This window comes from Oncorhynchus mykiss, chromosome 13 (assembly GCF_013265735.2).
Source record: "Oncorhynchus mykiss isolate Arlee chromosome 13, USDA_OmykA_1.1, whole genome shotgun sequence".
NCBI lineage: Eukaryota > Metazoa > Chordata > Actinopteri > Salmoniformes > Salmonidae > Oncorhynchus > Oncorhynchus mykiss.
In genome coordinates this window covers 56,026,701-56,044,236 of record NC_048577.1, presented here as the reverse complement: position 1 = coordinate 56,044,236, position 17,536 = coordinate 56,026,701, and the positions used below count along the sequence as shown (strand labels likewise).

Below are 17,536 nucleotides of genomic sequence, written 5' to 3'. Positions count from 1 at the left end.
GGTTCAGATTGTTTTTTTTTAGGTCACTCTTTTCAATGAGTTTTCATTGGGAATCCAGATTTCTAATCGACTTTCCTGCTGTTCCTATCGCTTCGACTAAATGTCAACAGTCTTTAGAAATTGGTTGAGGTTATTCCTTTGAGAAATGAAGATGTAACGCTGTTCAGAATGAGGCTCCAGTCTAGTGTACTCTTTGTTAGAGGCGCGTGACCTGAAATGCACGCTCCACTTTGTTTTCCTCCGGTATTGAACACAGATCATCCAGTCTTCAATTTTATCAATTATTTACGTTAAAAAAATACTTCAACTTGTATTAGGAAAGTAGTTTGACATGTTTGGACAAAGCTTACAGGTATATGAGACATTTTGTAGTCATGTTGCGCGACTTGGAACCGGTGTTTTTCTGAATCAAACGCGCCAAATAAATTGACATTTTGGATATATAGACGGAATTAATTGAACAAAAGGACCATTTGTGATGTTTATGGGACATATTGGAGTGCCAACAGAAGAAGCTCATCATAGGTAAGGCATGAAATATATCTTAATTTCTGCGTTTTGTGTCGCGACTGCAAGGTTGAAATATGCTTTTCTCTCTTTGTTTACTGGGGTGCTATCCTCAGATAATAGCATTGTTTGCTTTCGCCGAAAAGCCTTTTTGAAATCTGACACGTTGGCTAGATTCACAACAAGTGTAGCTTTAAGTTTGTATCTTGCAAGTGTGATTTCATGAAAGATGTGTCAAGATGTGTCAAATAAATTACATCCAGCTCAGGGAAGAGATCTTCACAGATCCACCAGTACCTGCTTCACTCCCTAACAGTACGGCCCCTCCCCCACACCTGCTGGAGCAGCACCCCCCCCCCCCCCCCCCCCCCCCCACGCTTTATCAACTCCAGATAATAAAGTAGCTTTCATTTTTTTTTAAGGCTTTTCTGCTGCGTCCCTCACTCAGAACTGATCGAACCGGGTATGGATCTGACCAGGTCTATAAGGAACAGGTCTAGTTGTCCTTGGGTTTATTCGGAACGTGTCTCTATATTTAAAATATATTTATGCATATCAGGTCTGGGTGGGAAAGCCCCAGGTCCATTTCGGAATGGGTCCAACTTTTTGGCGCTGTGAAGACCTCTAGCTCAGGGCTCCAGCTATGCATTTGGTTTGCTAATTGGCTAGCTAAGTGTCTAGATCAAGCTTCTTGGTTACAGAAGACACATTCAACACCCTCCTGGAACAAGATCTCTGTTGCTTAAATGGTTTTGTGCAAACCATAGGAGTTCATTTTAGCAGTTTCCTTGTCTCCATCAGTAAAACCAACGCTGCGCCCAATATTGCGCCACATCTTACTGTATGTTGTGTGGTGAACTGTAATAAAACTAAAACAACGCCAAGGTAAATGATTCACCTGTGCTGATAATGGAATGTTTGAGGTTACATATTAGCCTACAAGGGCATCACTAGAATGCAATGCACACACCGTTTACCTTTTTCCCATTTGGCTACTCATAGCCTAGTCATTGTCAGTGAGTCCAGTGCTCTAGGAAAGTACAATGCAAGGTTTAAAAGGGAGGCCATTCTTCTGCTCTCCTCTGTGTGGTTGTTTATCACGTCCATACGACTCTCACTCAGTTAGGTCATAAATGCGCAAGCAGTGCTAATGCATATTGTGCTGCTACACTGTACTGTTGAATTCTTACATCACCAAGTGAATTGTGTGAATTCTTTACAACAATGGAAATTACCAATATGTCATCACAACACAAGTGATCAATCATTTGTTACTACATTGTGAGGCCTAATGGTTGTTGAAATGACAATATTTATTAGAGCTGCACGGTTTTTGGGGGGCCAGATTTTGCATTTATGAATCACAACTTTCAAACGCTTCGGTGAAAACTTGGTAATGTCACCAGGCATTGTTAAAACAAGTGTCAAGGTAGAGGACATCACTTGTAAAAATGAGGTCATACGAAACAATGAATACATACTGTGCTAACTAAATACAAAACCAAATGAAACATATCTCCAACACAGGGCTGGGCGATGAATTAATAAGAGGTAATTACTTCCCTCGATAACGATATAAAAACGTTTATTCATTTTCGATAATGTCGATATAGAATAATTAGGTCCAGCAGTCCATTTCACCTCTGTGATGCAGCAGGAATGTGCGGAGAAGTGACAATATGCACGTGGAGAGATATACGCCCACTAAAAACCACTTAGCACCTCGAGTGATGGAGTAGCCACTATTAAGCACGAAAAATGAGTGATGTAGTCGAAAGCCATGGAGAAGGAGAAGCTTCCAAACGAAGAAATCATTGATAAAAAGGGTTAAACTGTTCCAGTAATTTGGAAGTGGTTTGGCTTTTTGAAGTCCGACAAAGAGCAGAGCAATGTTCGGTGCAAATTGTGCAGTAGACAGGTCTAGTAATACAACAAACCTTTTTCAACATCTGAAGCAAAATCACTCTTTGGAACATGCAGGAAGTTTGAGTTTGCAGGACAGTATTGATAAATGCCCCTCAAGACCCAGCCAATCTAGGGATGTTTGCCCGAAGCAGTCAACACAGACAGTGTTTATGCCCTACAAGCAAACATTGAAAAGACAAAGACATCACAAATGCTATTATGCATTGCTAAGGACATTAGCACAGTCGAAAAGGAACGTTTCAAGAGGCTTATCAATTTAATTGACCTCAGGTACGTGCTCCCTGGCCGCAAACATGGAACAATTTTCCTTCAAGTATAATTTTATATGTAACTAACATAATAAATCAAATTGAACCTTTATTTAACTAGGCAAGTCAGTTGAGAACAACTTCTAATTTATAATGACAGCCTATCGGGGAACAGTGGGTTAACTGCCTTGTTCAGGGGTAGAACGACAGATTTTTACTTTGTCAGCTTGGGGATTCGATCTAGCAACATTTCGGTTACTGGCCCAACGCTCTAACCATGGTTTAAGGCATTCTTGAATTTGAAGCAACTGCTTGGTCGCAAATGAGTCTTCAAAATGTACAATGACCCCAAGCAAACTTCCAAAGTTGTGGCAAAATGGCTTAAAAACAACAAAGTCATGGTATTGGAGTGGCCATCACAAAGCCCTGACCTCAATCCCATAGAAAATAAGGAGGCCTACAAACCTGACTCAGTTACACCAGCTGTCGGGAGGAATGGACCAAAATTCACCCAACTTATTGTGGGAAGCTTGTGGAAGGCTACCTGAAAATGTTGACCCAAATTAAACAATTTAAAGGCAATGCTACCAAATACTAAGTGTATGTGTATGTAAACTAAAGACCCACTGGGAATGTGATGAAAGAAATAAAAGCTTAAATAAATCATTCTCTCTACTATTATTCTGACATTTCACATCCTTAAAATAAAGTGATGATCCGAACTGACCTAAGACAGGGAATTTTTACGAGGATTAAATGTCAGGAATTGTGAAAAACTGAGTTTAAATGTATTTGGCTAAGGTGTATGTAAACTTCTGACTTCAACTGTACATTTGAGGTGCTGGTACTCTGCTCCGCTGAGGTCCTGCCCAAGTCAAACACTGGTAATGACACGGACTCTGCTCGTCCATCAGTCAATAGATCCCATAACAATGACCCCAGCGTTTACAGTGCATTCGGAAAGTATTCAGACACCTTGACTTTTTCCACCTTTTGTTACCTTACAGTCTTACTCTAAAATTAATTTAATTATTTTTTTCCTTAAATAAATCTACACACAATAACCCATAATGACAAAGCAAAAACAGGTTTATAGAAATGCTTGCAAATACTTTGTTGAAATACTTTGTTGAAGCACCTTGGCAGCGATAACAGTCTGACACTACAAGCTTGGCACACCTGTATTGTACACTATTTCGGCGCCGGAGAAGATTAGGAACACGTAAAACGTCAGCAACCAATTGTGTTTCTTGTTCATAACTTCTTTTTTTTACTTATTTTGTACATAATGATGCTGCTACCGTCTCTTATGACCGAAAAGAACATATGGACATCAGAACAGCGATTACTCACCCCGAACTGGCAGAAGATTTATTTTTATTTTCCATTAAAGAGTCCGACGTGAAGGATATACTGCTTTCCCGGGAACAGGCCCAAAGCCCCGTCATTTGCATGAAGAGACGATGGAGAAAAATCGTGCTGTCTCCTGAGAATTCGTAGGCGATCTAATAAACGCCCCCTGCCTTCCATTCTACTAGCTAACGTGCAATCATTGGAAAATAAAAATCGACCGACCTACATGGAAGATTAAACTACCAAAGGGACATTAAAAACTAATATCTTATGCTTCACGGAGTCATGGCCGAACGACAACATTATCAACATACAGCTGGCTGGTTATACACTGTATTGGCAGAATAGAACAGCGGGGGGGGGGGGGGGGGGGGGGCATGCATATTTGTAAACCAGCTGGTGCACGATATCTAAGGAAGTCTCAAGGTTTTGCTCACCTGAGGTAGAATCTCTCATAAGCTGTCGACAACACTACTTACCTAGAGAGTTTCTGTATTTTTCATAGCTGTCTACATACCACCACAGACCAATGCTGACACTAAGACCGCACTCAATGAGCTGTATTCCACCAAAAGCAAACAGAAAAACATTCATCCAGAGGCGCCGCTCCTAGTGGCCGCGGAATTTAATGCAGGGAAACAAATCCGTTACACAAAATTTCTATCAGCATGTTAATTGTGCAACCAGAGGGGGGGGGGGGGGAGAAAGAAGGGGGGAAAATGTTTTAAATAAAACTCTAGACCACCTTTACTCCACACACAGAGATGCGCACAAAGCTCTCCCTTGCCCTCCATTTAGCAAATGTGACAATAATTATATCCTCCTGATTCCTGCTTACAAGCAAAAATTAAAAACAGGAGGCTCGAGTGACTCGGTCAATTTTAAAAAACTATCAGATGAAGCAGATGCTAAACTACAGGACTGTTTTGCTAGCACAGACTGGAATATGTGCTGGGATTCTTCCGATGGCATTGAGGAGAACACCACAGCAGTCACTGGCTTAATCAATAAGTGCATCGATGACGTCATCCCCACAGTGACCGCACGTACATACCCCAACCAGAAGCCATGAACTACAGGCTACATCAGCACTGAGCTCAAGGGTAGAGCTGCCGCTTTCAAGAAGCGGGACTCTAACCCGTACGATAAGAAATCCCACTTTCACCTCAGAAGAACCATCAAACAGGCAAAGTGTCAATACATGACTAAGATCGAATCGCACTCCACCTGCGCCCGAAGGCTAATCGGATGTGACAAGGCTTGCAAACCATTACAAACTACAAAAGGGAAGCACAGCCGAGAGCTGCCCAGTGACACGAGCATACCAGACAAGCTAAACTGGTGTGATCACAATCTGCGCAGCCAATGTTAGTAAGACCTTTAAACAGGTTAACATTCACAAGGCCGCAGGGCCAGACGGACGACCAGGATGTGTACTGCGAGCATGCAGTGACCAATTAGCAAGTGTCTTCACTGATATTTCCAACCTGTCCGAGTCTGTAATACCAACATGTTTTAAGCAGACCATCATAGTCTCTGTGCCCAAAAACACTGAGGTAACCTGCTTAAATGACTACTGACCCATTACACGCACTTCATGTCAGTAGCCATGAAGTGCTTTGAAAGGCTGGTCACATCAACACCATTATCCCAGAAACTCTAGACCCACTCCAATTTGCATACCGCCCTAACAGAACCACAGATGAGTGTTGCACTCCACACAGCCCTCTCCCACCTGGACAAAAGGAACACCCATGTGAGAATTCGTTCAACACCATAGTGCCCTCAAAGCTCATCAATAAGCTAAGGACAAAAACACCTACCTCTGCAACTGGATCCTGGACTTCCTGACGGGCCACCCCCAGGTGGTAAGGGTAGGTAACAACGTCCGCCATGCTGATCCTCAACACATGTACCCCTCAAGGGTGCATGCTCAGTCCCCTCCTGTACTCCCTGTTCACTCATGACTGCACGGCCAGGAACGACTCCAACACCATAATTAAGTTTGCCGATGAGAGGTAGGTATGATCACTGACGAGACAGCCTATAGGGAGGAGGTCAGAGACCTGGCCATGTCATGCCAGGACAACAAACTCTCCTTCAAAGTGTACTCAACGCATGTGACTAACAAAATTTAAATTTGGGGAGTTTCTCCCATTCTTTGCTGCAAATCCTCTCAAGCGCTGTCAACTTGGATGGGGAGCATTGCTGCACAGCTATTTTCTGGTCTCTCCAGAGATATCAGGTTCAAGTCTGGGCTCTGGCTGGGCCACTCAAGGACATTTATAGACTTGTCCCAAATCCACTCCTGCGTTGTCTTGGCTGTGTGCTTAGGGTCGTTGTCCTGTTGGAAGGTGAACGTTCGCCCCAGTCTGAGGTCCTGAGCTGGTTTTCATTAAGGATCTCTGTACTTTTCTCTGTTCATCTTTGCCTCGATCCTGACTCCCAGTCCCTGCCACTGAAAAACATCCCCACAGTATGATGTTTCCATCACCATGTTTCACCATAGGGATGGTGCCAGGTTTCCTCCAGACGTGATGCTTGGCATTCAGGTCAAAGAGTTCAATCTTGATTTCATCAGACCAGAGAATCTTGTTTCTCATGGTCTGAAAGTTCTTCAGGTGCCTTTTGGCAAAGTCCAAGTGGGATGTTTTGTGCCATTTACTGTGGCTTCCGTCTGGCCACTCTACCATAAAGGCCTGATTGATGGTGCTGCAGAGATGGTTGTCCTTCTGGAAGGTTCTCCCATCTCCAGAGGAATTCTGGAGCTCTTTCAGAGTGACCATCGGGTTCTTGGTCAACTCCCTGAGCAAGGCCCTTCTCCCCCAATTGCTGTTTGGCCAGGCGGCCAGCTCTAGGAAGACTCTTGGTGATTCCAAACTTTTTCCATTTAACAATGAAGGAGACCACTGTTCTTGGGGACCTTCAATGCTGCAGACATTTTTTGGTAACCTTCCCCAGATCTGTGCCTCAACACAATCCTGTCTCGGAGCTCTATGGACAATTCCTTCAACCTCGTGGCTTGGTTTTTGCTCTGACATGCACTGTCAACTGTGGGATCTTATATAGACAGGTGTGTGTCTTTCCAAATAATGTCCAATCAATTGAATTTACCACAGGTGGACTCCAATCAAGTTGTAGAAACATCTCATGGATGATCAATGGAAAAAGGATGCATCGAAGTTCAATTTTGAGTCTCATAGGAAAAGCTCTGAATACTTATGTAAATAAGGTATTCGTTTTGAATGTTTTATAAATTTGCAACCATTTCTAAAAAACGTTTTTTGCTTTATTTTAGAATACAGCTGTAATGTAACAAAATATGGAATAAGTCAAGGGGTCTGAATACTTTCCGAATGCACTGTATTTCTTTGATAAGGCTAGTTTGGTTCATCAGACATAGCTTTAAATGGTGTTCCAGTTATACTTCAGATGTTATGGTTGTCAACACACATTGCCATTAGGTGAATCACTTCATCAGAACCAGTGTTACAGTTGTCAAACTATCAAAGCAAGGAGCGAACTGTTGAAGGCAAATTGTGTTATGAACTGATACTACTACTACTACTAAGCACAACTGCACTGGATAAAACTTACTGTTGTAAATGGACTGGCCAGGTGTATGGTGAGTACTGAGTTTACTACCCTTCAAATCTAGCAAGTCAGTTAAAATAGCTAATCTACATTGCATTGATATACTACCGTTAGCTCAACGCCTCTCAAATCTATAACAAGCAACAAAATACCCCCTTCGTGTCCCTCGGCGGTTGCTGTCTGGCTATGTTGAACGTTAACTAGCCTGTTAGCTTGCCAATGCTAACTATCTAAATAGCTGCCCATCTTCCTGGCGCTAGCTTGTTGAGCGAGTCGCTAGCGCGATATGGCTTACTAGTTAACTAGCTTGTTACACTATTCCTCTTACTAATTATCTAACTAGCATGATGGCATTGGCCTGAAACTAATTGGAAATAACTGGTGGTAACAGTTCATTCAGTGACATGGTAAACAAAATATATTTAGAGTCATCTTACCTGTTGTGTCAGAATACGGAAGCGGAGCACCTTCGGCCAGAAATAACGCCGACAGAAAAATTCCAGTCGCCAGCAACAACACAAATCCATGACGGTTCCCCATCCTTTTTAGCTTAGCTAGCTAACTAGCTAATGAGAATCCAAAATCGTCAAATTATAACTTAATACTAATAAACGAAATAAAATGTCAATTTCATTGATAATAAGTTAAATACATAGCTATATCTACAGGCTAAATGAAAATGCCCGCACCGCAAACATTGTATTATGACTAAACGCGTTGGCTAGCGTCAATAGCAACGACAAGCTAACATGAGCTATCAATGCCTCAAACAATGCCGTTTCATTATCCATGAAAAATAGAAAAGGTCTATTACCTTTCTAGAACAATAATATTTAGATAAATACGCTTTGCCGGCAGTGCTCTACATTTATTCACACGTAATATTTTATCAATAGTCCAAACTGTCAGGCACCACCTCTCCTCAGAGGCGCCATGTTCCTACAACGTCATAGCATGGGGGCGTGCATATTGAGACATATACAATAGCGAATCACAACCCATTAATCTGTATTAATGTACCGATATGACCAATCACTATCATTCTTCGAATTTCCCTGTCCACATCCATTGCTTTGTGTCAAACGTAAAGCGAGATGCGTTTTTAGACCAGTCACTTGACATGTGAGGTATGCAAGCAATGTTCCGGTGCTTTATGAAAGATGAACTACTCTACCTGCCTGATTTAATGGACTTGTAGGCTATACATCCAGTGTTTCCCCTATAATTGTTATTTCTTAGTGGAGTGCAAAGGTCTTGGAAAGTTATGCCTATCATATCAAATTTTATTGGTCACATGCGCCGAATTTTTTTTTTTTTTTTTTTATTTTACCTTTATTTAACCAGGCAAGTCAGTTAAGAACAAATTCTTATTTTCAATGACGGCCTGGGAACAGTGGGTTAACTGCCTGTTCAGGGGCAGAACGACAGATTTGTACCTTGTCAGCTCGGGGGTTTGAACTCACAACCTTCCGGTTACTAGTCCAACGCTCTAACCACTAGGCTACCACTAGGCTACCCTGCCGCCCCGGAATACAACAGGTGTAGACTTTAGAGTGAAATGATTACTTACGAGCCTATACCCGACAATGCAGATTTAAAAAGTAAGAACAGTATTTGCTAAATAAAAAAAGTAGATAGGAACACAATAAAAACAATAACGAGGGTATATACAAGGAGTACCTGTACCGAGTCAATGTGCAGGGGTACGAGGTAGTTTAGGTAATTGAGGTAACACAGTATGTACTGGCAGGTAGCTAGTGATAAAAGTGACTAGGCAATCAGGATATATAACTGTGTAGCAGCAGTGAGTGTCATCATTATGCATGTGTGTGAGTTTATGTAGTATGTGTGTGTTGGAGTGTCAGTGTAGTATGTGTGAGTTTACGTAGTATGTGTGTGTTGGAGTGTCAGTGTAGTATGTGTGAGTTTATGTAGTATGTGTGTGTTGGAGTGTCAGTGTAGTATGTGTGAGTTTATTGTAGTATGTGTGTGTTGGAGTGTCAGTGTATTATGTGTGAGATTATGTAGTATGTGTGTGTTGGAGTGTCAGTGTAGTATGTGTGAGTTTATGTAGTATGTGTGTGTTGGAGTGTCAGTGTAGTATGTGTGAGTTTATGTAGTATGTGTGTGTTGGAGTGTCAGTGTAGTATGTGTGAGTTTATTGTAGTATGTGTGTGTTGGAGTGTCAGTGTAGTATGTGTGAGATTATGTAGTATGTGTGTGTTGGAGTGTCAGTGTAGTATGTGTGAGTTTATGTAGTATGTGTGTGTTGGAGTGTCAGTGTAGTATGTGTGAGCTTGTGGGTGGAGTCAAATGGGTGTGCATAGAACCAGTACAAAAAAAACTGCAATAAAGAAATAAATAATAAAGAGGTCAATAGCAACTATTTGAGCTGAAACCAGTTGACATGAGATAAGATAAGATAAGATAAGCCACAATATAGCTAAGTAGACCTATTGGCCTACATTATGTTTTCATATAAATTTGTTTGGCATCTATGTCGAATATGGCAGGGGGAGCCAGGTAAGGAGTTGGACACATCCTTCATATCCAAGCAAAGGGATAACATTGATTACTTTTGACTGAACCTTAGAAACTCTGCTTCTATAGCCTATAGTAAGAAGGTGTGATGGGAGTTTTAAAATCTGTTATTAATGACACATCCTGTGTTGACAGTATTCAGTGTACTTGTTGGTTTATGGACTGGACACATTAAGTAAGTATTTGAAGACTCTAATTGTACTGCTGTGTTGTCATTCCATGTCATGTTTGTTACTTTACACTCACTCAGATGTATCATTTATGGTTATTAATAATCCATACAAAATGCATAACATGGAGTAGATGTTGAAGTGGACTGTACTCTGCAGAGGCACCCAGGTTCTTTCCATTCACATCTGTAGAAAATGTGAAATTCTGACTGGGACTTTAATCTCCCCAAAGAGACATATAACCTAGCATCTTTTCTCCTCATTGTGGATCATAGTCAACCCTTAATATTTCTACATGGAAAACCCCCATTATGCAATAATGCACCATGGGATAGTTTGGCATTGTTTATTCCTATCAAGCCAATTGACAGGCTGGGTTGTAAGCTCTACCCCCTGCAAGTTAGTTGACAATAGTTGTGAAAAATGTTCTGCTCTGATTAGCTAATGAAGGGGGAGGAGGAGTTCCAATTGCGATGTTATCTCCTAGGGTTTGAGGACAGAGAAACGTCATGTTTGCTTTCTGGATCACAAAGCTGCAGGAGGAGAGTGCTGTTGGGTAATAGGCAAAAATCAAGAGAGGCAGAGATCTGCACATCACTGGCTTACAGAGCGGACACTACCTCACCCAGATAACGGTTAGTACCAGCCAGTCTTTAGAGATATATTATGCGTAGATTTTTTTGTTGCAGTTCTGTAGGGATTGATGTATCTTTCTGTGTATTAATGAGTGTTTTTGTGCATCTCAGGGTTTTTAAAGGTGATCCAATGTAATTTGGTCTAATGCAACAAAAAATAGGACATGTGCAGACGCAGACCTCTCACGGTCTCGCTTGGAGACAAAAAATAGGACATGTGCAGACGCAGACCTCTCAAAAAATGTTCCTTCAAGTTGCATCGTCAAGACTTTGGACAAATTTGTAATTGTTTTGCAAAATGTATTTAGTGTTTAATTCATAGTGCCACAGCTTGAAAAGTCAAGCAATTGTCATTGAATAAATTCCATAGAAACAGTAGCTATATAGTACCTCGAAGCTAAAGGAGGATAGGCTGATGAGGGATTTGTCTGATGCTTTACAAAAAACACACCCTGACTGTTTGTGTCAGGAAAACACACTGTGTCACTTTCATTTATTGTGATGTGTTTCCCTCTTGTAAGCACGTGTCCCTCAGGCACAGAGAACCATGGCGTTTACAGGGTTGCTGAGAGAGGAGGACATCAGGGCTGCCGTCAAGGCTTGTCAAGGTGAGTCAAACACGTGAACACACCATTACACACACACACACACACCCAAGAGTCCCACTCCCAAGGGCGGTCCTATATTGGGGGAAGGTTGGAGGGTGGATCCAGGTAACCAGGCAGCCAGGGGGCTGGGGAGCAGCAGAGCAGTTACCACCCAGATACCAGTGTTTATGCTGAGCATTGAAGAGAAGTCTAAATCAAGCCAGTCAAGCAGGCTTCATTTGCAGCCCACCAGCATTTAATTATTTAGCTACACATTACATCTGCTTCATAGAGCAGACTAAAACACACCATCCAGAATACACCCACATGGAAATGCTTGTATACTCACGTTCCAGTATATCATCATCATAACTGTTTGTGGTGTATAATATATTATTCAGACTTCATTAACAGACTTGATCCATCATTCTCTTTCTCTGTTCTTTATGAGTCATTTGGTTTTCATAATGACCTGAGTGACTCTCTGTAACTGCATAAACTGTGAATAAAAATGTATTGATTTAAACATTTGATCTGTAGCATAATGTCACACGATCACATTAGAATGGGTTCCCTGAGGTCTTCTGTGAATCTGTGTGTTTAGATTGTATAATAATGTCCTTAACTACCGTATTATTGTAATGGCTCAGTGGCATTAAAATGCTAGAGGGTTTGTGTTTGTGATCGTGAATGTCTGTAGTAGTCAAATGAAAGTAATTAGAGCGCATGAGAGAATGTTACATCTCTCTATTCATCCCCCTCTCCGTTCTCTCTTCTTGTCATGCTGTCGGATCTCTCTTTCCTCACACTCTTTCACTTCCTCTCGACATCTCTCCGCATTTCTCTTGATCACTTTCCCCATCTCTCCATTAGCTCCAGGCACATTCAACTTCAAGTTGTTCTTTGCACAAGTGGGACTGACCGGCAAGTCAGAGGCAGAGGGCCAACGGGTGTTCAAAGTCCTGGACCAAGACCAGAGTGGATACATAGAGGAAGAGGAGTTGAAGTATGATATGAGTTGGGGAGGGTGGCTGTGTGTAGAGGGAGGGAGGGAGGTGCACATGAAGGGGTTGGTCCCAGAAATGTTCCATTCGCACAAAAAGCTTATTTAGCTCAAATTTTGTGCACAAATTTCTTTACATCCCTGTTAGTGAGCATTTATTCTTTGCCAAGATAATCTATCCACCTGACAGGTGTGGCATATCAAGAAGCTGATTAAATAATAAAAGGCCACTCTTAAATGTGCAGTTTTGTCAAACAACCCAATGCCACAGATGTCTCAAGTTTTGAGGGAGTGTGCAATTGGCCTGGTGACTGCAGGAATGTCCACCAGAGCTGTTGCCAGATAATTTAATGATCCTTTATCGACCATAAGCCACCTCCCACGTCGTTTTAGAACATGTGGCAGTACGTCCCAACCGGCCTCACAACAGCAGACTACGTGTAACCACGCCAGCCCAGGACCTCCACATCCAGCTTCTTCACCTGCAGGATTGTCTGAGAACAGCTACCTGGACAGCTGATTAAACTATGGGTTTGTACAACTGAAGAATTTCTACAAAACCTGTCAGAAACCTTCTCAGGGAGGCTTATTTGCCTGCTTGTCGTCCTCACCAGGGTCTTGACCTGACTGTAGTTTGTCGTCAAAACCGACTTCAGTGGGCAAATGCTCATCTTCGATGGCTACTGGCACGCTGGAGAAGTGTGTTCTTCATGGATGAATCCCGGTTTCAACTGTACCAGGCAGATGGTAGACAGCTTGTATGGCGTCATGTTGGTAAGCGGTTTTCTGATGATAACTTTGTGAACAAAGTGTTCTATGGTGGCGGTGGGGTTATGGTATGGGCAGGCATAAGCTATGGACAACGAACACAATTGCATTTTATCGATGGCAATTTGAATGCACAGAGAGACCTTGACGAGATCCTGAGGCCCATTGTCATGCCATTCATCTGCCGCCATCACGTCATATTTCAGAATGATAATGCATGGCCCCATGTCGCAAGGATCTGTTGAAAATTCCTGGAAGCTGAAAATGTCCCCGTTCTTCAATAGCCTACATACTCACCAGATATGTCACCCATTGAGCATGTTTGGGATGCTCTGGATCGACTGATTGTGTTCCAGTTCTCGCCAATATCCAGCAACTTCGCACAGCCATTGAAGAGGAGTGGGACAATATTTCACAAGCTACAATCAACAACCTGATGAACTCTATGTGAAAGAGATGTGTCGTGCTGCAGGAGGCAAATGGTGGTCCCAACAGATACTGACTGGTTTTCGGACCCACGGCCCTACCTTTATTTTTAAGGTATATGTGACCAACAGATGCATATCTGTATTCCCAGTCATGTGAAATACATAGTTTAGGGCCTAATGAATTAATTTCAGTTTACTGATTTCCTAATATGAACTGTAACTCAGTAAGATCTTTGATCTATACATTATATATCAATACAATGAAGCAGCATTGACACATGAGATGTAGGTGTAGTTCCTCACTCCTTCTCCTCTCTTTGTTTGTCGATCCCCAGATTATTCCTGCAGAACTTCTCCTCAGGGGCCAGGGAGCTGACTGATGCTGAGACCAGAACTCTCCTAGCGGCAGGAGACAGAGACGGGGATGGAAAGATAGGGATGGAAGGTACAGGTTACAGTACACTCACATAAGCACTACACACAACTGACAGGAGAGCAACAGAGGGACTGTCCAATGCTGACACAAAATATCATCTTGATAATAGTTTAATCTTCATCAGTTGTATATCATTATATTTGATATTATTCCAGATGATAGGGGATATTGCATCTGAAGGAAGGAAGGAATGCTGCAAAGGCATAGTGGAATAAACTAAATAAAAGCAAGTTTTTTCAACGTATGTAATATTCACTGTGATTTGGCTGTGAGGTCACACGTCAGGTGATCACTATATCTCTTTGTCATCGCTCTGTTTCTCTGTTCTCTTGCAGAGTTCTGCGCTTTGCTGAAATGAAGCTTTCACTCCTCATCAGGGCTGTCTCTTTTTTTTCTTTCTTTTGGTACTTTTTACAACGTCTGGAACCCAAAACGCCCAGATTCAGCAAGTCTGGAGGGAAATGCCCACCTCAGCGACTCTATTTACATGCCTGCTGGTCCTCTCCCCGGTTGATGGTGCATCTTGGCACATAAATTCGTAGCTGTGGATATTAGGTGTATAAGAGTGTCAGTCTATCCATTGGGTAACTGGTATGGTTTAATAAAGGATGTAAAACGTAGATATGATGTCCGTGTGTCTTACTACAGTTCCCAAGGTTATGTTAGCGTTTCAGTGCGTATTTGGGTCTAAGCTATTAGCCTGATTACCCCAGTGCATTTTAATTGTGTGTTCTGCATTGCCCTACAAGAGACAACGCAGCTCTAAATGTGATGATATAAGCAAAGTGCCCACGGCCTGTGCAGGCTGCATTTCCGATGCAGTATAAAGCAAGCGAGAGGCTGCGTGCCTATAGCACGCAACCATGGACAAGACTCGGAGCCCGGACGATGCCAACTACAGTCCATCACAAAGTGACGGTAACCTCTTGAGTAGATGGCGACAAGAGAGATCATTCATCAAGACAATGAGATGAGTAGCCTATTGTAAGCATCAATTAAATACATCTTAATCGACTTATACTGTACTGACAGCGATACGTCAGTCTGCAATGAGTCCAGACAGGTTAAATATGGTTAGATGTAGGCAAAACAAAATATGTCGGAAAAATGATAAAAACATTTGATAAACTCATGCAATGTTGTGTGTGTTGTGTATGGCGTGTCCATATCAGGACTAACACCGCCTTCTGCTGGAGATAATTTAAATTAATACTTGTCAGACCTAAACATGCCTATTTCGATAGATGTGTTAACAACTGCCTTTGCCCATGAAGAATCATGTGAATAAAATATAACATTGTATTATCTATTGTAAACGAAAAAGCCGACCGCATTCATTTTGATATATGCATACAATTATGCGTAATGTTTGGGTAGGCTATAGCCTATAGGCTACACTTATAGTCTACATAAAGTCATTTGAGTAGGCTGGAGCCTATAGCAGTGTTCCCCAACTGGCATCCCGCGGGCCGAAATCTGTTCCAAAGTATTCCCACACATAATAGAGAGATATACAGTAACAGTCAAAAGTTTGGACACACCTACTCATTCAAGGGTTTTTTCTTTATTTTTACTATTTTCTACATTGTATAATAAGAGTGAAGACATCAAAACTATGAAATAACACATATGGAATCATGTAGTAACCAAAAAAGTGTTAAACAAATCAAAATATATTAGATTTTAGATTCTTCAAAGTAGCCACCCTTTGTCTTGATCTATGCTTTGCACACTCTTGGCATTCTCCCAACCAGCTTCACCTGGAATTATTTTCCAACAGTCTTGAAGGAGTTCCCACATATGCTGGGCACTTGTTGGCTGCTTTTCCTTCACTCTGCGGTTCAACTCACCCCAAACCATCTCAATTGGGTTGAGGTTGGGTGATTGTGGAGGCCAGGTCATCTGATGCAGCACTCCATCACTCTCTTTATTGGTCAAATAGCCCTTACACAGCCTGGAGATGTGTTGGGTCATTGTCCTGTGGAAAAACAAATGATAGTCCCACTAAGCACAAACCAGATGGGATGGTGTATCACTGTAGAATGCTGTGGTAGCCTGCTGGTTAAGTATGCCTTCAATTATAAATAAATCACCATCAGTGTCACCAGCAAAGCACCCCAACACCATCACACCTCCTCCTCCATGTTTCACGGTGGGAACCACACATGCGGAGATAATCCATTCACATTCTCTGTGTCTCACAAAGACATGGCGGTTGGAACCAAAAATCTCGAATTTGGACTCATTAGACCAAAAGACAGATTTCCATGTTAGTTGACAACTCAACCAAATGTAAATCAAAACTAGCCGTTTAACTGATGTATGTGTCCTGTGGGGTGGCTCTGCATGGCATCCCAGTTTCGTAAATAGTTGTATTGATCGAAGGCTTTTCTTTCTCAGGCGGTAAAAGGTGATGGAGGACACTCACGTCGAATTCCATTCATACCCTCTCCATCTGTCTTCATCTCCCAACTGACTGACGGATACTCTATATCCAACACCACACAGGTGACATGCTATTCCCGTTAGTGCAGTGTCGCATTGAGAAAGGAAGGCGTTCTTTCTACCATTCCATCCAGGTATAAACACGATGTCAAGGTGAAGTTGTTTGAGAGCTAATAAACTGTTCGGAGTGTCTATATAGCTGGTGTATGAGCATAGCATTCAACCTTTGTAGCCAGGCCTAGTTCACACACATGGGCGTAAAGGTTGCCGGCATTATTTAAACTCATTGCCTACAAAGAAGGATCAGGTGGTAAGAGGCTTAATTTAAAAAACGTATTTACTGAATCTGTGGACAGTTAACCTGCATGGAATTGTTAATGGTCCTCTTTGCAGGGGAGTCGCAGAAGGGTCAGAATGCGTATTACAGTGACTATATCAAAATGTTTCGTGCATAATATGCCTAGCTGTGTTTGTGTCAATTAATAAATCAATTAGATCAATCACGGAAAAGCATGAAGCCATGAAGAGCTGAAGTGTTCTTTTCTACCATGGGTCTACCCTTAGCAACATATCTTAATAGGCTATCATGATATTGACATTCTACCCTGGAAAAAGAAACCAAACATTTTGTAACTTTATGAGCTTAAAATGTTTTTACATTGTATCAATAGGGTTGGCCTGCGACTGAAAATTGATATCCCCAAACAACAGATTTTCTTTTATCTGCCCAGATGCGTGAATGGTTGGTCCATGAAGTCACTCCCTAGCCTACTTTGGTTTCAAGGCGGCTATGACCTTGCCACGTCTTTAGGCACTCACACACGTGGCCCTAACTCAGAGCCCCTGAACAACCTAATTTGTTACGTTAAAAATAGCAATTATTTAGCAAAACCGA

At 42.0% G+C, this 17,536-nt stretch overlaps 3 protein-coding genes across 8 annotated transcripts in view; 1 reads left to right on the top strand and 2 right to left on the bottom strand.

Annotated features, from left to right (window-relative positions):
* Window positions 1–8,597, bottom strand: part of LOC110485236 (serine/threonine-protein kinase LMTK2) — a 52,554-nt gene extending 43,957 nt beyond the window's left edge. For both annotated transcript variants that reach the window (XM_036941568.1, XM_036941569.1), the window contains exon 1: window positions 8,066–8,597. In XM_036941568.1, the coding sequence (XP_036797463.1) occupies window positions 8,066–8,168 (103 nt within the window). In that variant the 5' untranslated portion in view covers window positions 8,169–8,597. The remainder of the gene's footprint in view (window positions 1–8,065) is intronic.
* The window catches only part of LOC110538788 (brain protein I3), a 698,720-nt gene that overhangs the window by 79,348 nt on the left and 601,836 nt on the right, over window positions 1–17,536 (bottom strand). The gene's annotated exons all lie outside the window — the stretch shown is intronic.
* LOC110486851 (parvalbumin beta) lies at window positions 7,415–14,816 on the top strand. Of its 2 annotated transcripts, none has more exons than XM_036941584.1 (6): window positions 7,415–7,659; window positions 10,827–10,974; window positions 11,510–11,582; window positions 12,435–12,567; window positions 14,096–14,205; window positions 14,532–14,816. In XM_036941584.1, the coding sequence occupies exons 3-6, from the start codon at window positions 11,522–11,524 to the stop codon at window positions 14,552–14,554; spliced, it is 327 nt and encodes a 108-aa protein (XP_036797479.1). In that variant the 5' UTR covers window positions 7,415–7,659; window positions 10,827–10,974; window positions 11,510–11,521; the 3' UTR covers window positions 14,555–14,816. The 2 variants fall into 2 exon arrangements, with proteins under 2 accessions (XP_036797479.1, XP_036797478.1); XM_036941583.1 differs by having other exon boundaries at window positions 7,419–7,659; window positions 11,496–11,582.

Excerpts from the sequence above, each read along its gene's own strand:
- LOC110486851 (XM_036941583.1), top strand. Across the intron at positions 10,975-11,495 it reads ACTACCTCACCCAGATAACG|CACGTGTCCCTCAGGCACAG; the intron begins GTTAGTACCAGC and ends CCCTCTTGTAAG. Across the intron at positions 12,568-14,095 it reads ATAGAGGAAGAGGAGTTGAA|ATTATTCCTGCAGAACTTCT; the intron begins GTATGATATGAG and ends GTCGATCCCCAG.